The 24,544-nt window shown below is 40.2% G+C and overlaps 5 protein-coding genes across 5 annotated transcripts; 2 read left to right on the top strand and 3 right to left on the bottom strand.

The window, feature by feature from the left end:
* Positions 1-488: 488 nt before the first annotated feature.
* LOC107277985 (uncharacterized protein Os02g0798501-like) lies at positions 489-872 on the bottom strand. The gene has a single exon (XM_015769455.3). The coding sequence runs from the start codon at positions 870-872 to the stop codon at positions 489-491; it is 384 nt and encodes a 127-aa protein (XP_015624941.1).
* Positions 873-3,069: 2,197 nt separating this feature from the next.
* Positions 3,070-3,453, bottom strand: LOC4331036 (uncharacterized protein Os02g0798501-like). Its single transcript, XM_015769451.3, has one exon. It carries the CDS (start codon positions 3,451-3,453, stop codon positions 3,070-3,072), a length of 384 nt encoding a protein of 127 aa, XP_015624937.1.
* Positions 3,454-7,114: 3,661 nt separating this feature from the next.
* LOC4331035 (cyclin-B1-2-like) lies at positions 7,115-9,305 on the top strand. The gene is made up of 4 exons (XM_015771091.3): positions 7,115-7,304; positions 7,387-7,487; positions 8,256-8,353; positions 9,046-9,305. Exons 1-4 carry the CDS (start codon positions 7,179-7,181, stop codon positions 9,144-9,146), a joined length of 426 nt encoding a protein of 141 aa, XP_015626577.1. The 5' UTR covers positions 7,115-7,178; the 3' UTR covers positions 9,147-9,305.
* Positions 9,306-9,765: 460 nt separating this feature from the next.
* On the bottom strand, positions 9,766-14,240 carry LOC4331034 (uncharacterized). Its single transcript, XM_015771090.3, has 10 exons — positions 13,883-14,240; positions 13,293-13,358; positions 12,860-13,040; positions 12,403-12,599; positions 12,229-12,279; positions 12,063-12,154; positions 11,414-11,529; positions 10,589-10,671; positions 10,333-10,437; positions 9,766-10,195 (listed from the first exon to the last, which is right to left on the bottom strand). The coding sequence occupies exons 1-10, from the start codon at positions 14,189-14,191 to the stop codon at positions 10,052-10,054; spliced, it is 1,344 nt and encodes a 447-aa protein (XP_015626576.1). The 5' UTR covers positions 14,192-14,240; the 3' UTR covers positions 9,766-10,051.
* Positions 14,241-18,187: 3,947 nt separating this feature from the next.
* Positions 18,188-20,774, top strand: LOC136355297 (zinc finger BED domain-containing protein RICESLEEPER 2-like). The gene is made up of 4 exons (XM_066307684.1): positions 18,188-18,195; positions 18,496-18,652; positions 18,751-19,725; positions 19,968-20,774. The coding sequence occupies exons 1-4, from the start codon at positions 18,188-18,190 to the stop codon at positions 20,772-20,774; spliced, it is 1,947 nt and encodes a 648-aa protein (XP_066163781.1).
* The last annotated feature ends 3,770 nt before the right edge of the window (positions 20,775-24,544 follow it).

The raw sequence follows: 24,544 nt of genomic DNA, 5'->3' as shown, positions 1-24,544 counted from the left end.
ATTAGTTTTGTTTAGAAGAGTTTAGCGTGGCCGCTTGCCTTTTGTGTTCTCTTTGGCTCTCTCATAGCAGTAGGACTAGGAGTAGATGCACGTGTATCGTGGTGCCCTAGTTGTTGCGTTTTCCTAGAGAGCATGATCACAGGGCACGCACCGGACGCGCGGAAGGAAGCATGAACTATATCTATGTACTAACATTGCACGTACTCAAAGTGGAATATGAGACCGTATATTAATGAATGTTAAAAGACAAAGCACAACTGGAACTATTTTAATCAATTAAAGATAACAAATGCTTTTAGTAACAATATTGGGTAGAACAACAGACCAGATCGATCACATAGAAGTTATGAACACCAAATAATGAAACAATTGAAGAGGCAAAAGGAACAACAGGACAATGTAATACAAGGCCGACCGCTGGGTGGGAACCATTAATGGGTATCGTCCCTCGATCATGGATGAAGGAACAGATGTGCAGCTCGACACAATCATGCACGTGCGGGAACACTAGAAGCGCCACCTTTCGCTAAGTGTCCATTGAGTTCCTTAGCATCGACGATGCAACTGTCTACGCACTTCTTGTTGGTGGCAGGATCCTCCTTAAATTCTTTGCTACACCCCTCATTGCACAAAGCGCTGAATTGCTCCATCGAGGGCTTCATTCCTCTCTCCAAGGCCCCAAAAAGTTCCCTGTTCGTGAGGATGCAGATGTCTACACAGTGCTTGTGGTCGATGGTGCCTTCTTTTTCCTCGTCGTTGCAATGCTCTGAGCACACAGCTTCTTCTATATCCTTCTCTTCGGTGGCTCGTACTACCGCAACCACCGCCACAAGGGTGGCAAGGAGCAGAGCCATGGTCTTGTTCTGGGCCATTAGCACCGTTTCTATTGAGGGTAACTGGTGTGGATTTGAGATGACTTTCCTTACCCTGATGCTCATGTTATATACTACGTACATGATAGCAAAGGAGCTATATATATATATGGGGCTGGGAGAGCTTCATGGACCACCAATGAGGCTAATTATATGCATGTTTGTCATCTTTGGTTGCTAGAGATGCGTTCCTTATGACCAGAGAGTGATGAGGTTCTCATGGCATGCGTGCATGCGTTTAAATAATTCAAATAAATATCTATGTCCTCCGTTGTATCTACTGGTCACTTTTTATTTGGATGGTGGATTGTAAGAATATGCTTTCTTGTTACACTTCCAGCCTAAATGGCAGTCATGTCATGAATTAAGCTTAGCGCCATTAATCTGTTACCTAATTTGCCATACACGTATAACACGACCTATTCTATTGCGATGATATTTTACTTGATAGGCTGCACAAACTGGCAAACAACAACTTGGACCTGCTTGATGTGCTAAACAGTACCATGAACATTCGGTTTCCATAATGTGTAGGTTAGCATTATCTTGTTCTAGCTAATCCAAAGACATGTGATTATCTAATGTAGGCCTTTAATTTTTTTTTCAAAAATGTTCTCAGATGACAAAAGAAAAAGATTTAGATCGTCGTCCCGGTCCTGTAGAATATCTCAAATGGGCTGCGATATATTTTTCTAAATGAAGATAGTCCCAAAACATTGGGGGATAGTAATGATATACCAAAAGTAAAATTCCCGTTACATATTTATAACGAACGAAAATTGAAAGACCCCAAAAAAAAATTATATATGTGGAAGAACTTGTTGTCTCAAGCTCCGTTTCACCCTACAGGTCATTGGGAGAACATCCTCTCTATCTTTTATTGTCATGGCTTTGCAACAACTAATGTGATTTAGTAGCTATTGTATGCGATCCATGGAATGACTGTACGCGTGCACCTGTCTCGACATGCCATCAGATGTTAGCATATATGTCTAGCTAGACGCACCAATCCTTTCCGTGTAACTATTTGGCCAAAGAGTTCTAGAAAAGGCGTAACCATTGGCATCGTTAAAATTAAAGGTTGAGTTCCGAGAAAATTTCAGACAATATTTTAGGGATGGCGAATCACATGAAAATACTCCAAACATGGTTTATTCAAGGAAAGTTTAGTTCCCTCCTTTACTTTACATGTCAAATGACTTGCACATTAATATAAATTCTATAAATGATTAATTAAATAACTTCCAGTCCAAAAGAAAAACTCATGGCCTGACCGGTCATCACACGACAATGGTGTATTATGTACTAAAACTCGCATTTCTGAAACTTTTGTATAGGCTTGCGAAACAAAATGTTTAGCTTAATTTGTTAAAACAAGATCCATTATTTTCGTCAGGCCCAATATCAAAAATTAAAAAAAAATGATGAAATCAAATGTATGTATTATATTGCCTTAATATGGTGTTGTTCTCTAACGAGGAAAAAGATTGTTTCAGTCTTGCACTTAAAAGCTATACTTTTCAAATCGGAACCTTCGATATTGTATTCGTGAAACAACATACCTGTAAACTCATCGATGCAACACATTGGTGCAACATGTCAAGGCAATAACTGAAACATATTTTTTACGCTAGAGAAACATGTATAATATCATCACTGAGGGTACCGGTTTGTAGCTATTCAAAAGCAGCGTGCCTTGAAAGCGGAGAATTAGTTTTGTTTGGAAGAGTTTAGCGTGGCCGCGTGCCTTTTGTGTTCTCTTTGGCTCTCTCATAGCAGTAGGACTAGGAGTAGATGCACGTGTATCGTGGTGCCCTAGTTGTTGCGTTTTCCAAGAGAGCATGATCACAGGGCACGCACCGGACGCGCGGAAGGAAGCATGAACTATATCTATGTACTAACATTGCACGTACTCAAAGTGGAATATGAGACCGTATATTAATGAATGTTAAAAGACAAAGCACAACTGGAACTATTTTAATCAATTAAAGATAACAAATGCTTTTAGTAACAATATTGGGTAGAACAACAGACCAGATCGATCACATAGAAGTTATGAACACCAAATAATGAAACAATTGAAGAGGCAAAAGGAACAACAGGACAATGTAATACAAGGCCGACCGCTGGGTGGGAACCATTAATGGGTATCGTCCCTCGATCATGGATGAAGGAACAGATGTGCAGCTCGACACAATCATGCACGTGCGGGAACACTAGAAGCGCCACCTTTCGCTAAGTGTCCATTGAGTTCCTTAGCATCGACGATGCAACTGTCTACGCACTTCTTGTTGGTGGCAGGATCCTCCTTAAATTCTTTGCTACACCCCTCATTGCACAAAGCGCTGAATTGCTCCATCGAGGGCTTCATTCCTCTCTCCAAGGCCCCAAAAAGTTCCCTGTTCGTGAGGATGCAGATGTCTACACAGTGCTTGTGGTCGATGGTGCCTTCTTTTTCCTCGTCGTTGCAATGCTCTGAGCACACAGCTTCTTCTATATCCTTCTCTTCGGTGGCTCGTACTACCGCAACCACCGCCACAAGGGTGGCAAGGAGCAGAGCCATGGTCTTGTTCTGGGCCATTAGCACCGTTTCTATTGAGGGTAACTGGTGTGGATTTGAGATGACTTTCCTTACCCTGATGCTCATGTTATATACTACGTACATGATAGCAAAGGAGCTATATATATATATGGGGCTGGGAGAGCTTCATGGACCACCAATGAGGCTAATTATATGCATGTTTGTCATCTTTGGTTGCTAGAGATGCGTTCCTTATGACCAGAGAGTGATGAGGTTCTCATGGCATGTGTGCATGCGTTTAAATAATTCAAATAAATATCTATGTCCTCCGTTGTATCTAATGGTCACTTTTTATTTGGATGGTGGATTGTAAGAATATGCTTTCTTGTTACACTTCCAGCCTAAATGGCAGTCATGTCATGAATTAAGCTTAGCGCCATTAATCTGTTACCTAATTTGCCATACACGTATAACACGACCTATTCTATTGTGATGATATTTTACTTGATAGGCTGCACAAACTGGCAAACAACAACTTGGACCCGCGTGCCTTTTGTGTTCTCTTTGGCTCTTTCATAGCAGTAGGACTAGGAGTAGATGCACGTGTATCGTGGTGCGCTAGTTGTTGCGTTTTCTAAGAGAGCATGATCACAGGGCACGCACCGGATGCGCGGAAGGAAGCATTAATTTACTTTTATATGTCTAAGAAGTAATTTAGTGAAATCTAAAAGTAATTTAGATATATTATAAAAGTAATTTATAATTTTTCATCAAAATATAATCATGTGAGATCTTGTTATAAAGATTTAATTGTTACGAACACAACAGTGTAATCGAATCGTAAGATCGGATGAGTAGTTTAAGAGAAAATTTTATTTGAAGTATAGGTGGATAGGATCTCTCATAGATGGAGTGAGACAAACCAGCTATTACTAGCTGTGTAGTCACATCCAAATTGATAACCTCAAAGTTTTATATATAAGAAATAGAAAAATTACATAAACAAGGTATCTTACACTTATAAAAAAATATCATATAAAGTAAACATCATGCATGGTACATTTTGTTATCACCTAATATATTTATTCTAAGATTCGTGCAAACTACATATAGGTAGGGATGAAAATGGATCGGATACGGACGGAAACTAGCTCTACCATATTCGTTTTCATTTTTTTTTTCGAAATCGGAATCGGAATCGGAAACCCCGGATTCGAAAACGAAATCGAATATTGTCGAATGCAGATACGGAGCGAATACGAAACGGAACAAATACGGTAACGGATAATTATCAAAGTAAACAACCCCTCAAACCGAGCTTCTCAAATCAGGGAAGAGATATAGCTCATTATTTTTTCTAATAGAATATATCAATATTTTCAAATTTTAGTGTTAATAATTTTGTTATATCCAATTTTGTGGTTGAGGGAGAGGATTCAATCGAGAGTAAGACAATAGCGAGGCATAATAAACTTATTCCTCTTCTTGCAATAGTCAGCTAATTTTGATTAAGAAATTGATTTTTCCATATGGGCCTCTTAAAAGGTCCGTATGCAAAAATGAACTCATTTTTACATACGGGTGTCTTAAGGAGCCGTATGTGAAAAATAAAATTTAAAACTAGTTTACCGCACTCATATAAACTCCAAATTGGATTATTCTTTTTTCTAAATGTTTCTAAAATCATGTTCTATCGAGTTATTGTGTTCTTACTGCTATTATTTTGGCCATATTTTCTTGTGACTTTGTTTTACCAACTAAAAAAAATTGAATTTCAAAAAATGTCAAGTTCAAATAATATTTTGAAGCAGTAAATAATTTCAGCTGAAAAAATCATGAACATAAAAGTTGTAGAACTCATCAAGAGCTACAACTTTTATTTTGGTCATTTCTTCATCCGACAAAGTGATAGTAATATTGTTTACAAAATTTGCATATTTCTCTTATAGCTTATGAAACCTTATGCGAGATATGCTAATTTTGTAAACAATGTTACTATCGCTTTGTCAGATGAAGAAATGACTAAAATAAAAGTTATAGATCTTGATAAGTTATACAACTTTGTTGTTGATAACTTTTTGAGTTGAAATCATTTAGTTTTTGAAAATATTGTTTGAAGGTGTCATAGTTTGAAATTCAAATTCAAACTGTTTAAACAAAGTCATATAGAAAAATGACCCAAACAAAAGTTGTTGATCTTGATGTGTTATACAACTTTGTTGTTGACAATTTTTTCCATTTGAAATCATTTACTACCCAAAAAATTATTTGAATTTCTTATATTTTAAATTTTAAAATTTATATAGTTCAATCAAACTCGGATGGAGAAATGACCAAAAGAAAATTTGTAGATCTCAATAAATTGTACAACTTTGTTTTTGATAACTTTTTCAAATGAGTTTATTTAGTATCATAAAATTAAATTCGAAGCGGAGGAACGCGATATAGACTTAATAGCTGATTCTTAGGCCCATTAGCCCATTTAGATGGAGGGATATATATACCTAACCGGCTAACCCTAGTCCGAACTCCCACCTCCCAATGGCAGTCCAGCCGCCACTCTTCCTCCCGGCTGCCGCGACCGCGAGACGCCTCCACGGTGGCGGGGCCGGCGTGCGGCGGACGGCGACGACGGGGACGGGGACGCGTGCGGCGGACGGCGACGGCGGGGGCTCGGCGGCGCGAGGCGACGACGTGCGGCGGACGGCGACGAGCGGAACCGGCGGCGCGGCCCTCGGTGCGGCCGGGTCACGGTGACGGCGGGAACTCGGCGGCGCGAGGCGACGGCGTGCGGCGAACGGCGACGCCGGCCTCGGGGCGGCCGGATCCGTGGTCGGCAGCCCTGGTGCCGCGGGATCCGAGGTCGTGAGGCGACGGCGACGGCGGGGGCTCGGCAGTGCGAGGCGACGACGTGCGGCGGACGGCGACGAGCGGAACCGGCGACGCGGCCCTCGATGCGGCCGGGTCACGGTGACGGCGGGAACTCGGCAGCGCGAGGCGACGGCGTCCGGCGGACGGCGACGCCGGCCTCGGGGCAGCCGGATCCGTGGTCGGCAGCCCCGGTGCCGCGGGATCCGAGGTCGTGAGGCGACGGCAACGGCGCGAGGCGACGACGTGCGGCCGACGGCGACGAGGGGATCCGGCGGCGCCGGCCTCGGGGTGGCCGGATCACGGCGACAGCGGGAACTCGGCGGCCCAAGGCGACGGCGTGCGGCGGACAACAATGATCGTTTTTGAGTTTTTCGATGTTGTTATTTTGGATTTGGCTGTTGATTTTTTTTCTGGATATCCGGCAAAAAAAGGTCGTATAGTTTCCGACCGAATCCGAGTTCCGACGGATACCATCGCTACTGTATTCGAATTCGTATCCGAGAAAAACTATCCGAATTCGTATCCGAATCCGAAAATATCCGAAAAAAATCCGACCGCAGCAATCCGTATTCGAAAAACAGGATCGGAATTCGGAAATTATCCGTACCACTTTCATCCCTACATATAGGATGTAGATTGTGAGTACACGTCAACTCGCGTGAAAAAAAAAAATCCAACCAAGAATTTTATTAACTGTTGCCGAATACGAATATCTCGTTGGCCATCCATGTAGCAGTCGGGCTGGGCCGGCCCAGCCCAGACCAGCCCAGCCCACCAGGAAGAGGAAACTGAGTCAGAGTCAGACATGGGCTGCCTCTAATATACAGTGCGTCGAGCCCGAAGATGATCCGTCTCCCTTTCTTCTCCCCAAAGAAAGAAGCGAGAGAGAGAGAGAGAAAGCTTCGCAGGCGACGATGGCGAGCGGCGGCGTGGTGAAGAAGGAGATCGGCGGGAACCACGACGTCCTCCGCTTCGGCGTCAACGACAGCGTCAAGGGGGACCTCGCGCCGCCGCACCCGCTCCAGGCCAGCGTCCACAAGGTCTTCTTCTTCTTCTTCTTCTTCTCCCCCCTCTCGCCCTCGAAACCCTAGCTAACACGCTGAATCCCCGCCGCGCGCGCAGGATGCCAAGTTCTGGGCGGACAAGAAGAGGTTCGGCGCGGAAGCCATCTACGGATCCGCCTTCAACATCCGCAAGGATCTTGATGCCCAAATCCTCTCCAAGTAATTCACTGTCCTATCCCCATGTAATTTCCGCTGCAATACCACCATCTGTCCAAGTTGATAGATAGGCACTAGTAGTTCCATCTGATCTGAGCAGGCAGTATTACATGTCTTGTTGGAACTGTTAGGGGAATTTCACCTCCGTAAACTTAAGTGGGCTGGCTTATTATGGGCACGAGATATGCATATTTGAATTCGATGTGGTTTATATCCTCCCTGTGTTTGTTAAGATTGCCCTTGCAGTTAGCTTTTTGTGTGTGTGTGTGTGTGTGTGTGTGTGTGTCTAGTTGTAAATCTGGTAGTAGCTCTTTGCATTTACTGCAAGTCTGCAACTCTTTTCCTATGTGCATATTATATCAGTGATGTTATGTTGGTGGTCATCAGTTGTATTCTGCTGACAGTGTGCAAATTCCTTCTGAAACTTCTTGTTATATACGCCAATTTTCCTGGTTAGAATAGTTGATTCTCAAAATATTGTGCATGTGTAGTATTTTGAGCATCTCCACATATCAATATGCTCAGGTTACTAAGATTTTGTTGATGCTTTGTATGTTCTAGTATGGATCACTCAGAATGCTTGAATCCCTTGGTCTGGTTGAATTCGCAGTATCTTGATGTTGTTTTTGTTTGTCTGCCCCTTCTAGTAACAATTAGCACATCAATACACTGCAAATAGGAGAAAAACAGCACGCACAACTCATCTCCATTGCTTTTAATTGGGCAGGCTAACATGAAAGATGTTTTGATTGATGATTTATCTGTTGCCAGGTTCCAAAGGCCCCCTGGTGCATTGCCGTCATCTATGCTAGGATATGAGGCACTGACTGGTTCCTTAGATGATTTTGGGTTTGAAGATTATCTTAACTGTAAGGATTGCTGTCCTTTGATTTCCCCTGAATCTTATTGCTTGCTTTTCACATTTCTTTGCAACTATTTGGGAACCAACTTTTGCTTATTTATTATATTCATGTTTATGTTCTTTATTGGAGTCAGGGAGTGCCACCAAAGTTCTATTTACCTTCATATGAATTCTTGTTTGTTTACTTTTAACAGGGCAAAATTGTGTAGTCGTTTTTCTCGAACATAAAACTATGTAGTCTTGTGGCATCTTGGTATTGGTAGTTTAGAAGTTCTTGGAAAACAAAGGGTCATCTTGATAGATTTTTGGTGTTAGGATGTACTACCTCTAGACTCTAGTCAAATTTATTCAGCGTTAGAAACAATGCCAAATAAATTTGGCTGGAGGGAGTACTTGAAATAATAATAATTATCTCAAATTGGTTGTTTTATTCCGTCATCATGATATCCACAAATTATATATTTTGCTTCTGTCGGTGCTTTGAGCTTGGTTTGGCTTTACTTTCCATGCAGAACTTACATCTCATCACCATTCATTAATGCTGATTTATACTAATCACCACAAAATACAGCCTATATAGACTATATTTCAGTTCCACCGCCCTTGCGACAACTTTTTTCTTGTCAAGTACTAGTATTTACTCGTCCTATTGTTGCTTATCGTTGTGTTAATCTTCCTTTTCCATTGATCACGTTGCAGTGCCCCAAGATTCTGAAAGCTTCCGTGCTCCCGACATGCACCACGGAATGGAGGTTCGCCTCGGTTTGTCAAAGGGACCTGTTTGCCCTAGTTTCAATTGATTTCTCAAAAATGTATTTCTTGTCTTACACTGCGCTCCTCGTTCAGTATCTATATCGGTCTTTAGACCGTGACCGTGACCGTGACATGTAAGAACTATAGGTATTGCATCCGTTTGAGGAGTTCTAAAATCGAATTTAATGTTATCATGTTTGAACTTATGTCCGGTTTGCTGGTTGCTGTGGTCGAATGCACTTAAGAAAATGATTTGCTCCCTGCATGGACATCTGGGAATCTGGCCAGTTGGAGCGTGTACATAATGAGATGTCTATTATGCATTGGTTCTACATATATAGCCAATCCTTCTCTTTACGATGTTAACACGCTGTCCATTTAACTAATCTGGATTTGAGTCCATCATTATTGTCACTTGAACCTGGACTGCTCAGATTCATCACGTAGAACACCAATAAGTAAGGACTTTGGTCGTCCAGATTCATCACGAACAAAATGAACAGGGATTCCTAGCTAGCTACTACGGAGGGAGTAGTAACATCCTGAGAGTGCATTTGACCCTTCAATCTGCTGATGTTGCGAATAAGACGGACATAATTACCCTCCCCTATGCAATGTCGCCGCCTTCATAAACACAATTAAGAATCAACCCATGCATTCCATCCATAGTGCCACGATGCAATTACGATTTTACTAGGAATTAAGAAACACCATCTCTGTATGTTCAAATTACAGCGTGCGCAATTTCAGGGTACAATTCGTAACTGTAAATGATGGCAAGGCTACAAGGATATTACGGTTACCCATTCTGTACATCTCGCAAATGATGCAAGTTAGTTCATTCAATCGCACTTCAGATTCAAGGATAAGTTCTACAGCCGCAAAGCTCAAAATCATGAAGCTGGAGATTCCCATCCCGTGTGTAGGAAAAACGTACAAACTCGTTTCTCGCTTATTTCTTCAGTAGGCAATCCTTGAAGCCCTTCTCCAGTTCTTCCCCATTGAGATTCTTGCCTATGAATACAATCTTGTTGATGCGTGGCTCATTTGGTTCCCACATTCTCTCGGGAGATCCCTGGAAAATGTCGTGCACTCCCTGCCCAACGAACACAGACATTTCTTAGATAACACAGAGTAATTGGTTTCGTTGTGTAAATACCACAGTAAGAGATTAGTACGATGGAAGAATCAAGAGTGGACTAGGTAAAATTACGGGCTAAGTTTAACATAAACCTGAAAGACAAAGCGCTGAGGCATTCCACTGACAGAAAGTAGCCCCTTCATCCGGTATATGTCATCGCTGCGTTCTAGCAGTAGGTTTCCCAACCACATGTCAGCCTGTGGGTGCATGTAAGATTGTTATCCGCTTGTTTCAATATCCACAACCCCATTATGTGCAGGGCAATTAAAAGGGTGATAGTATTTGGATTCTAAATTTCATTTAGCGATGATGAGAAAATAGAGCATGACAGATAAATTTAGAACCAACCTTTTCAAGATCCATCTCCCCTTCACAAACAATGCTTACAGAAGAAACACCAGGATCATGGGTGTGATCGTGTGCATGATGGTCTATAAGGAAAAGAAAAACAATGAGTTTACCTGTTCTTCGTACCATGGACACCTAGCATATTTAAAATGGTAGAAAGAGTTTGAAAACCTTCGAGTGATATCAATCTATTTTGACTTACAATCTGGAAAGCATTGTCATGATTTAAGATAATCTCATCATATTATGCTTTCTGAAATTGAGTGAAATAATACAATGGAGCTCCTGGCCTCCCGCTAATGATGAAATGCTTTCATGAGCTAACTTATAAAAGGATAGGTACACAAACCTCATGAGCTAATGATGAAATAATACAGTGATAAAGGGACCATATGGATCTAAGATGTGTGTGCGCACAAACCTCCTATCAAGCTCCTTGATGCGAGGTTTTAGGTTTTAATGTAATATTGCTAATACTACCATAAAGAAGAAAAGGGTGTTACCATATTATGTGTACCAGAAAATGAACAATTATTCTTTTTGGAATATTCACGTAGTGATAGAAAAGTAGCAATTAAACTTCAAGTAGTAATGATTCATATAAACATATAAGAATGCCTACACAGTTCAGGCATGGATATATGCTTCTTAACAATCTAGATTCAGTATGTTGTAACACTGTCTTAATATTATTGAGTCAAGCAGGTTTGTCACGTATTCTTCAATAGTTGTCCTCAACTACCTTTCAGTTTTGCAGTTCTCAACATGATAATTGGGTGTGTATCATGACTGTGATCATGATCATGTCTCAGGATCTATACTTACCATGTTTGTGTTCATGGTCATGGTGATGATGGTCGTGATGATGGTGTTCATGGTCATGTTTATGTTCATGCCCTGTGTGGTGGTCATGTGAGACTTCAGTTACCGCACTCTCGATCCTGGAACAGAAACAAAATCGAATCACTTATGCTCAGCATTTTCCTGAAACAGGTAACCAGAGCTAAACTTGAAAAACAGTATAGACTCGAATGTACGTGCAATTCATTACTAGCACAATTTAAGAACTTTATCATATTCAGCCATAGTTGTTGAGATCTTTAATCTCTCAATGCCGTCATTCATAATATAGTGGCGTCTAGTTTTTTAGAAATTAACACAGTGTAAATTTCATTGTGCTTGAACAGCTAAGATCATCTCGTCCAAGAGCCATCATTGACAATGGCACTAAACAGGTTTGATTTTTCAATGCTAGATTACTAGCAGAAACCATATGCCTGATATAGTGCTATGTATGTATATTTTCACTTCTAGCAACCTATCATTTCATTATGTTTGAAAGGCTCAGCACATTCAACTTTCTTGTGTTTTGATCTTCCCTTCCTGCCATTGAGGGGGTAACTGGACACTTCTAGGGCACGTAATCATCTAAAAGGACGGTATTATCTTTGCTCAGATAGAGAGAGAGAGGAACCTCTCCAAATCAAAGCCTCCAATTCCAAGCACGTAATCCAAATCAACTTTCCCATACTCGGCTCGTTTCAAATGAGCCATGCGATTCATGCTCTGTATGCACCAAATAAAGAAGTTAGAAGCAACCATACAGTAAAACAGAAGAAAATGAATGCATTTGCACTGACCCTAATACGCTCAACCAAGGAAGATACTTCAGGCTCACTAACAAGATCAATCTGCAAGGGAAGAAATTAGAGATACCGTAGTAACAGTAAGGAAAAATATAACAGGAAAAGATTTATACTAGGTAAGCACACACATCAATACAATCCAGCAAGTAATTGCTACAGGACCATTACCTTGTTAACTATGATTCTGTCAGCATATGCAATTTGTTGAACTGCTTCATTGACTATACCCTTGGGCTTTACTTCATCCAGATGTAGCCGTGCATGCTTTGCATCTACTAAAGTCACAACACCATCCAGCTTGACATCATTAAAAACTGTATCTTCTGCATAGAAAGTCTGTATAATGGGTGCTGGATTTGCTAAACCTGGAAAGTTAAGACAATACAAGTGTGAAAATTTCATATAATTAAATAATTAATGAGTAGCTTTGAAAAATGAATCTCTGAGGATTTCAATTGTGGACAATGAAATACTGCCCATACAAATAGAACAGATTGCAAAATGGGCAAATCAAATATCTGAAATTCAAAGTGAAATTGTATACTCGTGAACATTGCATATCACACATCTCTCTTGATTTTGTTTCAAATATATAATTTCTACAACAATAACCTAAGTTTCTTACCAGTGGTTTCAATTATAATGTGGTCAAACTTCCCCTTCTTCTTGTCAACCAATTCGCCAATCATACGGACTAAATCACCACGAACAGTGCAGCAAAGGCACCCATTATTTAGCATCATTATGTCCTCAGCTCCAGCAGTTTGTGCAGCAACTAATGAACCATCAATATCAACTTCTCCATACTGCAATTGAGACACATTACATAAATGGTGTAAGCACTGATTTTGTAGCTGTGGCCTTCATCTTGCTAGTTTTAGCCAACCTTATTGACTAATGATTATTTCTCAATAATGTAATAAGGTTTGCTCTATCAAACCATTCGGAAATTCCAGGAATGGACAAATATTTACTGCTTGGACTCCCGCAGAGAAAACATACAAGGAATTGCCAAAAGAAAAAACAAATGGTTGAAAAACGTTGTCCAAGATGAGTACCTCATTCTCAATGACGGCAATACGCTTTCCATGGTGAGCAGTCAAGATGTGATTTAATAAGGTTGTCTGCAAATAAAAAACGACCGCTCGATGTCAGAGATGACAGATCATCATAGTATGTATAACTCATCGAACTGAAGATATGTCAGCACGCTTGTTCTTAAATTATGGGCGCACTGGTTGTTTAAGAACGACCGCACGGGTTGTGTACTAGCGGGCGCACTTGTTGGCACACTGATTTTCTAATATAAAAATGCTGCATATAATTCACTAAGCATCATACATGTAGATTTCAATTTTACTAGTTCGTGCGGTTAAAAACCCACAAGGTGGATTAATTTCAGAAAAAAAAAAGAATGAGGAACCGAGGGTTTAGGACTTTTCTGGCTGTAGTACAAATTCATACTAGGAACTTAAGCACCGTATGTATTCAGAGTAAATAGGCAAACACACGCTACTAGTTGAGCAAAAACATTGTACACACATGACATCACTGTGGGAGAGTAGTATACAAGCATCTCTACAGTGCAAAATCACGGATACCTTTCACCTAAAGCCGAATCTTAATTATTATTATTTTTAAGCCTGACCTTCCCGGAGCCGAGGAAGCCGGTGATGATGGTGGCGGGGATGCGGTTGTCGGGCGGGATCATCACCTCAGCACCTGCTCCCTCCTCCTCCTCCTCCGTGGTCGTGGAAGCCGCCGACGCGGCAAACCGCCGCCGCGCCCTCCAGGACTGTGCCCCCACCGCAGCCGCAGCCCGTGGCGGAGCCGGAGCGGCGCAGTAGGGCCGCGAGGCTGCGCGCACGCGCACGCGCAGGCGGCGCGCGGCCGCACCGAGAGCCGCCGCCGCCGCGGCGGAGATGGCCGGGGATGCGGAGCAGAGCGCCGCCGCCATCGGGAGTGGAATGGAAATGGAAATGGATATTGCGAACCAATGGAGGACCAAGCACACGGAGAGGGCGTGTGCTGGAAATTATCTGGCGGCGCGCACGCGCGCTGCACGTGCGAGTAGCTTCGGAGCCCAAGGCCCAAGGCCCAGCTAGGATGGCTAGCAAAGGGAGGCACAACAATGTAGTGCATTGGCCCACTACAATAGTTTCTGCGTGGTCTAAAGGGAGACCCAACGCTGCGCGGTGGGTGATGCCGAAGTTTGCCGGCAGTGGCAGGCCCAATACTTTTTTTCCCTTTTTTTTCTATACGGAATATATGCACTTTAATTTGATTTTATACGTGAATTTTATTATTTTTTAATACTATGAAGTTTGAAGAATAATTTGTAAAATTTACAATAGAAATAGGTGGGGTGATACATTCACGGCCACCACCCGGCCTGTCCTACTTTTTAAAGAGTGTAGATATAGAATTTACGGGAGCTGCGAAAATGAGTGCTAATTTGGAACCTTTTTGTAAAAAGTTTAACGAAATTTCCTAAAACTCAAACTAGCTAGGGAAGTCCAAAACACATTCAGTCTCATCTTTTCACTTATGATTATACTCATAAGCCAAAATTTAAATTTTCAAACTTAAACTTAGAGTTAATTTGGGGTTTTTTATCGTAGTTTATTTTTTAGTGTTTGCTTTTAGATCGCTAAGAGCATGTATATAACAGTTTTATTCATAAATTATTTTTTTGTTTGCAGATACACCGTTTGGCGAATAAGCGAAACGATGGAGCCGATTCTTTTTGCAAACTATGTTTGTTTACACAATTTCCCAATACAGTATCACGTAGTAATGTACTACAAAAATCTTTAAAAAAAAAAAGAAGGAAGCATGCACGTCGCTAGCATGCCCTTTACCTATGCAACTTGGCCTGGGCGAATTAATTTAAGCACGGCCATGGTGGATATTGAGATATCCCTGTGACTGTAGCCGCGATGCTTCCCAGCGTCTTACCATGTCGCTGTTAATTACGTGCCGTACATACGTGGACGTCGTCGGCCGCGATTAAATTAAAAATAATCTCAGATTTTCCACACTAAATTAGTTGCTCTCACCGTGTACGTGGACGTGAAAGAGATACACGTACGTACCAGCCGGCTAGCTATCCGATATTAAGTCCGTCACATTCTTCGCCTGAATATTTTCGAACAAAAATGTTACTCGTAGTAGTATTTATCCTACTCTCTCTCTAGTCTCTGTACATCATGTCAATTTAGGTGCGTACATTCGCCAACGCAGTGTATATAGACAAAATAAATGTAGATTTTACAGAACTTTGCTTGAGAATGACCGGAGTTTTTTCGTTCTTTCTTTTTATATTTTCTCTTTGTGTGAGAGAGATTGATCGATGGGTGTAGCTAGCTGGCTAGGAAGAAATTGAGATCTTTCAAGATCTTATTGTACAAGTACTATTAGTGTGGAGTGTCGACAATGATGCATGATGTGTTCAAATTTTGTACAGCAAGCTAAGCTAAAGCTAAAGATATATTTAAAAAAAATTCCGGCTTCTGCTTAAAAAACCACAGGCAATTATTTGAAAAATCCGCTCACACCAACAAATCCATAATAGCACATCCAAAAAAAGGAAGCACGGCACAAACTAATGACCAACAAAACTAGACAAATACCATACAATTATTGAAGCCTATATGTGAATCTCCATCCATTTCTAGGTTACGATATACAAAATGCATAAGTTTGATGTCATCATCACACCTTTACAGCTGTGTCCAAAACAAGAGCCAATATATTGCCCTAAAAAGTACATGTATATAAGATCTAGATGGTAATTTGTCAAGAACCATATTATTTTTGCTAAGTCATAGAGCCCAATATATAGTAGATGCTTTTACAAGAATATTTTTTTTCTTTATCAACACCGACAAACCAATTCCCAAAGATATGAGATATAGCATGTGACGGATATAAGTAAAAGAAATTGTACTGATAACAATACCTGATATATATATATATATATATATATATATATATATATATATATATATATATATATATATATATATATATATATATATATATATATATATATATATATATATATATATATATATATATATATATATATATATATATATATATATATATATATATATATATATATATATATATACACACACACACACTATCATTTCAATTTATTCTAACCAACCTTAGTTAGGATTAGTCCTTTAAACAGATATCACATAAAAATATTAATCTTAAAATATATAGTATATTAATAATATTTATACTACTACGTGGCCCCTACCAGTTAACGACTGCAACGAGATGGATGGGGCAAACCAAGCCGACCAGTTTAGACGCGTCTGTGCTGTGTGATGATGCCACCTTGATTTCCAAATTTAACCGCCCCGCCGGTCGGTCGGCCCGTCTCTAGAATAATTTCGGAAATGCTTCCTGTCGTACGTCCGATGGCATCGGATGCTCGTGGCCCATATAACTCTAGTGCTCTGCTAGCCCAGGTGTTAACCTGGCACACTGTGTGAAAGGAAAGAAAAAGAAATCATTAGCTTCAAATGATTTTTCTAGTTAAACTATTTATCTAATCCATGATCTAATTACACTAATACATTTGTTACGATTAAATCTTTATAACAAGACCCCACATGATTATATTCCGTTGACTTTATCAAAACTTATTTTTCAGCGACTGATTTTCTTAGTGTTGCACCTAATATTATTTGGATGTTCCAATGAATATTTCCTAATGTTCCACTATGTTATTTGAAAATGTTATACAAGTGGTGTTCTTTTGAATGTTTTTTTTCAACAACAACTATGCTTCATGTGTGGTTTAATTTTTTTTAATAAAATCAAGTATTTAAATTGCAAATATAATGTATGTTTTTTTTATGTTTCACATGATGGTATTTAGTGTTTCATCTAGTGGTTATGATTGTTGCAACTAGTATTTTTCATATGTTGCAATTCTCTGAAACATCACATGAGATGAATTGAAACATAGGCACAAATGGTGAAACAATTTTCTATAAATGATAAAAACAATTGATTTTTTGAGATACATATATTTTATGGCGTAATTGAATAAAAATTGGATTTGCATTTTAAGATTAAAGTTTATTTAAAGAGTAGATATATGAGAGAAAAAAAAGGAGAAGACACGTTATGATTTGTTTAAAGAGTAGACATGCAGCCATAACATGCATGTAGGGGTGGAAAAAAAGCTCGGGCTCGTGAGCTCGGCTCGTGAGCTCGGCTCGGGCTTGGCTCGAGCTCGCAAAGCTCGGCTCGGCTTGAGGACTAAATGAGCCGAGCCCGAGCTCCCTCCACAGCTCGTTTCCAAACCGAGCCGAGCCCGAGCTAGCTCGCAAGCTGCTCGGTAGGCTTGTCGAGCCTGTGGAAATCATGTGTCCCTGAGCCCATTAAGAATTGTTTGGCCCAATGGCCCATGAAACAGAGAAACCCTAGGTCCCTGACCCTGAGCCGAGCGCCTATCCAGTATCCAATCCCTCCCCTTCCTAGCGGCGACGACTGGCGGTGACTGGCAAGAGGAGTTGCTGGCCGCCGCCTCCCTCCCCTGCGCTGTGCGCCTGGCCGCCTGTGCTGTCCCCAGCCACCCAGCGCCAGGCCGGCAGCGCCGTCAACACCCTTGCCCCTCTGTGCCGCCAACCCGCCACCTCCCTTCCCTGCGCTGCAGGCTCGCCGCCTCGCTCCCCTGCGCCGCCTACCTCCCCTACTGCGGCTGCGCCGGCGCCGACCTCCCTCCCCGGCGACGCTCGACGGACTCGACGCCCCTTGTGCCATCGTCCTACCGCGGCGCCGCCTCCCTCCCCTGCCCACCTCCGGCCTCCGTCCCCAGTGCCGCTCGAGCCGAGCTCGGTGCCTCCTGCGCTGCCGGCGTCCCTGACTCGACGAGACGCCAAGTTGCCAACCGATCGACGACAGTTCACGCAACGACGTGCCTAGGATGAAGAGGTTCGTGAATCATGATGTATTTTCTCATTTTTGTGATGCATGTTATGTAGCTGTAGATTGTTGTGGTCAGTGGAGTAGTGTGTCAATGTCAATGATTCAATCACAGAAAGATTCAGGCAAATAAATCAAAAATGTTGTACCAATACTATAGTTTGAGCCATGTGTTTTGTGTAGTATCTTATATTAGATATATATATCTATTTGTGAGAGTGAAACTGCGACTCTTTGTTACTGCATATACTTCACATTCTTGTTTTTCCATTGCTTATAATTTTGACTCATCTTTAAATATGTTCATAGATCCAAATCCAAATCAATTGATGCTTCGGATGGTAAGGTCGTCGGTGCTTCTGCATTCTCTACTACTGGTGCCTCCTCCCACGCAGTTATAGGGTCTATTTCAAGTGATATGGCATACAGAGATTGCAATGTACCATTATCTCCAGTAATAGCCATGGTACAGTACTTGCCCTACATGACCTTAGTTCTAAAATGAATAAATGAATTGCATGTCGATATGCATTGATTAAATTCTGTTTTGTTTATGAACTGTAGATTGATGACGATAATTCAAAGGATAATTCTTTTGATCATAATGATGACATGTCAAACTCAATGCCAAGTGGTGATGAGGCAGCGACTGGTGGTACTAGTGATGCTTCTACAGGGGATTCATCGGGTAAACGCCGAAGAGGAAAGAAGCTAAAGGTTTCACCCAAAGTTGCTACTGTAAAGGGGAGGAAGCGGTCAACTTGTTGGAATAACTTCACGGAGGTTAAAGTTCCTTCCAAGGTAACTCCAGGAGAGACAGAAACAAAGGCTAAGTGCAAGTATTGCCATTCATTGTATGCTTACAAGGCTGGGGGAGCTACTACACATCTTGTGAGGCACATGAACAAGTGCACGCCTTACTTGAACCAGTTGGCCAAGAAGAGGGCTCAAGCTGTTCTCAACTTCACGGCAGAGAAAGGTGACTCAGATATCCCTCTCATTGTCACTCCTAGTGAATATAACCATGAGGAAACTCGTAAACTGATAGCTAAGATGATAATTGTTCATGAGTACCCATTTAGGATGGTAGAGCATACTTGGTTCAATGTTGTGATGAGGTATTTAAACCCTTCATATCAGTTTATTGGTAGAAAGACCATAAGAAGTGAATGCTTGAAGGTTTTTCATTTTGAGAAAGAAAACCTCATGAAGAGTATTAGGAGTGTGGAATTGATTAGCTTAACATGTGATTTGTGGACATCAAATCAAAACCTTTGCTACATGGCTTTGGTTGCCTATTACATAGATAAAAATTGGACAATGCAATGCCGAGTGCTGAACTTTGTAGAGTTGGATCCTCCACATACTGGGAATGTCATAGGTCAGGCCATCTTTGATTGTCTAGCTGAATGGAAAATTGAAGACAAGGTTATAACAATTACTCTTGACAATGCTTCCAACAATGATACAACTGTCAAGGGTTTAAAAGCTAAGCTAGCAGCTAGACGATCAAGTTGTTACAATGCTAAATACTTCCATGTTCGTTGTTGTGTGCTCACATTATTAATTTAATTGTGAATGATGGCTTAGCACCCTTGGCATCTTTGACAAAGAACATAAGGTCCACTGTTAAGTACATCAAGAAATCTCCATCTCGTATACACAAGTTTGTAGAAATCTGTAGAAATCTTGCAATGGAATTGGGAGAGGGGCTGAAACTTGATGTGACCACAAGATGGAGTTCTACTTATCACATGTTGAGAACTTGCATTGCATATCAGCAAGCATTAGATTCATATGCAGAAACAGATTTAAATTATGAGTGGAAGCCAAGCACAGAAGAGTGGGATTTGTATGCATCAATTGAGCCAATACTTGGGTCTTTGGCTGAGGTTACTACTGCATTTTCAGGATCAACCTATCCCACTGCAAATATTTTTTACCCCCATATTGTCAATGTGAAAGTTGCTTTGAGAGATGCTTGTGCTTCAGAAGATGCTAATTTGAAAAATATGGGAAAAGCGATGTTGGATAAATTTGACAAGTATTGGAATGTGAAAAACAATGCAATGGTGCTTGCTACTGTTCTAGACCCAAGGTACAAGTTAAGATTCATTGAATGGTGTTTTAAGAAGATTTATCCAACTGAATTTGAAAAGGAGTTAGCTGAAGTTCGAACTGAATTGAATACACTTTATGATAAGTTTGAGAAGGATCATAGGGAGAAGATGGCAACTAGCAAAGGTAAGAGCTTGAGAGCTTCATCATCAGTTTCAACTTTTGACATAAACAAGTCTCTACCCTCTGTTTCAAGCAATTTTCAGTCCTATTTGCAATCTTCTTCTGAAGATGCATCAAAGTCTGAGATGCTTTTATATCTTGATGAACGAAATGAGGACTTAGCAAACAAAGCTTTTGATCTACTTGTGTGGTGGAAGTTGAATGCTCATAGATACCCGGTGGTATCTATGATGGCTAAGAACTTTTTGACTATACCAGCCAGCTCAGTGTCTTCAGAATCTACTTTTAGTGCTGGGGGAAGAGTTCTAAGTGATTATCGTAGTTCTCTACGCCCAACAATGGTGTGAGGCGTTGATATGTGCTTCTAGCTGGATTAGAGGCGCTCCAATGATTACGGTACTCACTATTATGCCATGCATAATTTATGCATTTTCTCTTCTTAACACATTAGTAGTTGAATTAACTTCTGATTTTTCTGAATTTCAGGCGACAGAAGAAGAAGAGGATGTTGAGAGTATTACATTTCCTCAAAGTGTAGTGCAAAGCAACTAGTAAGTAAATGGAGTACTTCACTATTATTTTTAGGTTATACTTTAATTACTCATTTTTTCCTATTTCTGTACTATCTCGCTTGTGATTACATGATGATTTATCATTTATGTAGGCAAATGGATGGCTCATGGCTGGAAGTGGAACATGTTGCTGTGGTGTGTGCAGAAAGTCTAGGAGTTGAAGATGTGGAGATTTCCGTTTACTATTTTGCGAAATAATAATTAGATGTTCTGTAATTATCTTGTGAATTTGAGAATGGAGACTTTTGACTTTTGGAATGTGGTCTAAGTTATGTACTCTCTATAACTCTATTACTCTATACTTCTATTTTGGTGTGGTCATGACTATTAAGATTATGTGTGTCATGTTGGGACATGTCCTGAATGAATGAAGTATGGAGATTGTGAATTTGTGGTCTTGTGATCTTGTGAAATGTATAATATGTCGTTGCTGTCTTGCTGATCGTGCATGTTGATGTTGGCTTGCTAGTTGCTACTTGGTACCGAACTACTGATTATTTCATGCCTACATGACCTGTATAAGTTTGATCATAATGCGTACTTGCTGTAAACTTGCTGAAAATTGATTGCTCTATTGTTAAAGTATTTACTTGTTGCTGTACATCACAAGCTGGCTCGAGCCGGCTTGAGCTTTGAAACGAACCAAGCCGAGCTGCACTTTTTGCTCGTTCTATTAATCAAGCCAAGCCGAGCCCGTAGTTGAGCAAGCTTTCACGAAGCTCGGCTCGGCTCGTTTCCACCCCTAATTATAATCGTAGTACGGTTTTTATTTTTTTTAAGCAGCAGATGCAGGAGACGTCGCGCTGCGGTGCGTGGCGGCGTGGGGGCAACTGGCCGGTGGGCGGGCAGGACAGGACAGCTAGCGAGCGCACAGAACGGTGCTCTGCGTGGGCGTGTGTGTGTGTTTTTTTTTTGGGTATCTGCGTCTTCTGCGATGGCATCGTGTCGTCTAGACTTGGGACACGGCTCGTGCGCATCGTTGGCCTGGCTTCTGAAGTGGCTGCGCCACCATTTCTCCGTTACTTGATTTGTTTTTATTTTAGTATTTAGATAATGAACCCGTTCACTAATTATAGTGGTGATCAACTACTAATAAACCGCCTTTGCTGGAGATATATATATACTATATACGGACGGGTGTATCTCCAATCATATGACATTTTGTCATTATATCTGTCGTAGTTCTGCTTGATACTTCATGTACAGTATCAACTACCTGTAGTAGTATATAACAACGAGCTGGATCGAGATTCTTATAGCTTGATTGAATCAATTATGAATTTTGTGCCGATCGGCTCATGTTTTGTTATTTATCAACTGAATCTCACAAATCATTACACCTATAAGAAATAACCGTGCAAGCTATAAGAATCGTATTAAGTATTTTGGAAAATTAACACTAACAGGCCGGCTCTATCGTTTTTATGTGCACGGAAATGAATTATTATTATTATTATTATTATTATTATTATTATTATTATTATTATTATTATTATTATTATTATTATTATTATCATCATCATCATCTTCTGACTTTAATAGCAGTAAATATATTATCATGTAAGTAAAAAGCCGATTGAGATGATAAAGGGGTTAATGAGAAAAGAAAAAAAAAGATGAAGAAGCCATTTCTTCTCTATACACGAAACAATTAATAATGAAAATAAGTGAACAGGTGGATAAACAGAGAGAAGTAAGATGATTGAATGAGAATTGATTTAAAAAAACATGTCAATTATGTATATACTCTCTCCGTCTCATTTTAAACACAGCTATAAGTTTCCGTGTCCAAATTTAATTGTTCGTCTTATTTAACTTTTTTATAAAAAAATGTTCATGTTTTATCATCTAATAACAATAAAAAAATACTAATTATAAAAAATAAATAAAATAGATAATAAAAATTAGACACAAAAACTTATGGCTGCGAGTTAAAATGGGACGGATGTACTAGTTTTTAAACATAACTTCTACATGATATGCTAAGGATTGAAACTGTTTATACTAGTTTTTTCAGTAGGTTAAAAATTAATGATCTTACTAGTATGTCCTATATATGTTTTTAGAAGGCAATGCCGGTCTGGGCTTATAATACATTCTAATACAATAAATATAAATATAAGAATATGATATATAGAGATTCGTTGTATTTAGGTCGAAGGAAATACTTACTCACTCCGTTCCATTATTGTACAACAATCTTTCAACCGATAGGACATATCTTTAACACCAATATAAATACAGGTTTATGTATAAATGTAGTACATATATTCGTGTCGTATCCACCGCGACAGTGAAGTGGAGTTAAAAACAACAACCACTTTGCTGCCATGATCGCAACAGTGCCTTTTAACTTTTAACCCACCCGCAACGGGTTCGCATCGTCTGACATTGGGGGGAAATTGCAGAGGTGCACAGTAAACTGTGAGAGGAGCTACAGTGATCTACCATTAGTATAGTTTTTTTACTGCGCAAACAGTGCAAAATACTGTTTAATAGTACGGTATTGATTTACTGTTGGGTACTGTAGCAACCAATCCGGTTCGTCCAGGTTCAATCCAACGGCTGGAAATGAAGAAAGGCAGAGAGTACTGTAGCTCTCTGCCATTCTATTAGCCATGGCAGAGGATACGTTCCCACCCGCAACGTCTTCTCTCCTGGCTCCCTGCAGCGTACGGTACGTGTATATACTGTACTAGAGTTATCACTAACCTGTCACGTTAGCGTAGCGGGGGTGCTGCGACCTGGGTTCATTTGACGGATTCCCCAGCAAATTAAAGAGAAAATCCCATGTGTACCCCTGAAAGTTCACCTAATCACTTCTGTACCCCTGTATTTTGCTTAATCTCTTACATACCCCTGAATTTTTGTTTGGATCCCTTCCATGCCCTTTCCGCTAGTTGACCGTTAAATTCTTATGAAAAAGTCTATTTTGCCCTTTGGTGTAAAGAAGCATATAAATTAATAGAGTATATTGTTGAAGCATAGAAATTTGTTATATGAGACTGTTATGTTTATGAAATAGTTATGCACCATATTATTTGCGATAAATATACTTTTAGATATGACATAAAAAATTAATACTTATTTATTAGTTATTAAAAGATTTTTTTAGCATATGTGTTTTCATAGTAATACAACAAATCACTATGAAAACACATATGCTATATAAAAGAACTTTTAATAACTAATAAATAAGTATTAACTTTTTATATCATATGTAAAAGTAAATTTGTCACAAATAATATGGTGCATCACATACTCATAAATATAATAGTCTCATCCAATAAATTTTTACATTCCAACAATATACTTCATTAATTTATTATGTTTCTTCATAGCAAAGGGCAAAATGGACTTTTTCAAAAGAATTTAACGGTCAACTAACGGTCAACTAGCGGAAAGGGCATAGAAGGGATCCAAACTAAAATTCAGGGATATGTAAGGGATTGAGCAAAATTCAGAGGTATAGAAGGGATTAAGTAAACTTTCATGGGTACATAGGGGATTTTCTCCAAATTAAAAGGAAATTCACAAAACCAGTC

The sequence above is a fragment of the Oryza sativa genome, chromosome 2 (genome assembly GCF_034140825.1).
Source record: "Oryza sativa Japonica Group chromosome 2, ASM3414082v1".
In the NCBI taxonomy this organism is placed as follows: Eukaryota; Viridiplantae; Streptophyta; class Magnoliopsida; order Poales; family Poaceae; genus Oryza; species Oryza sativa.
This window is presented reverse-complemented; position numbering and strand designations above follow the sequence as displayed.

Coding starts and splice junctions, on each gene's coding strand:
- LOC4331035 (XM_015771091.3), top strand. CDS start 7,179: ATGGCGAGCGGCGGCGTGGTGAAGAAGGAGATCGGCGGGAACCACGAC. Junction 7,488..8,255: donor GATGCCCAAATCCTCTCCAA/GTAATTCACTGT, acceptor ATCTGTTGCCAG/GTTCCAAAGGCCCCCTGGTG. Junction 8,354..9,045: donor GTTTGAAGATTATCTTAACT/GTAAGGATTGCT, acceptor ATCACGTTGCAG/TGCCCCAAGATTCTGAAAGC.
- LOC136355297 (XM_066307684.1), top strand. Junction 18,653..18,750: donor TATCTCCAGTAATAGCCATG/GTACAGTACTTG, acceptor TATGAACTGTAG/ATTGATGACGATAATTCAAA. Junction 19,726..19,967: donor ACAATGCTAAATACTTCCAT/GTTCGTTGTTGT, acceptor ATTGCATATCAG/CAAGCATTAGATTCATATGC.
- LOC4331034 (XM_015771090.3), bottom strand. CDS start 14,191: ATGGCGGCGGCGCTCTGCTCCGCATCCCCGGCCATCTCCGCCGCGGCG. Junction 12,280..12,402: donor ACAGAATCATAGTTAACAAG/GTAATGGTCCTG, acceptor CTTCCCTTGCAG/ATTGATCTTGTTAGTGAGCC. Junction 10,672..11,413: donor TGACCATGAACACAAACATG/GTAAGTATAGAT, acceptor TTTTCCTTATAG/ACCATCATGCACACGATCAC.
- LOC4331036 (XM_015769451.3), bottom strand. CDS start 3,453: ATGGCCCAGAACAAGACCATGGCTCTGCTCCTTGCCACCCTTGTGGCG.
- LOC107277985 (XM_015769455.3), bottom strand. CDS start 872: ATGGCCCAGAACAAGACCATGGCTCTGCTCCTTGCCACCCTTGTGGCG.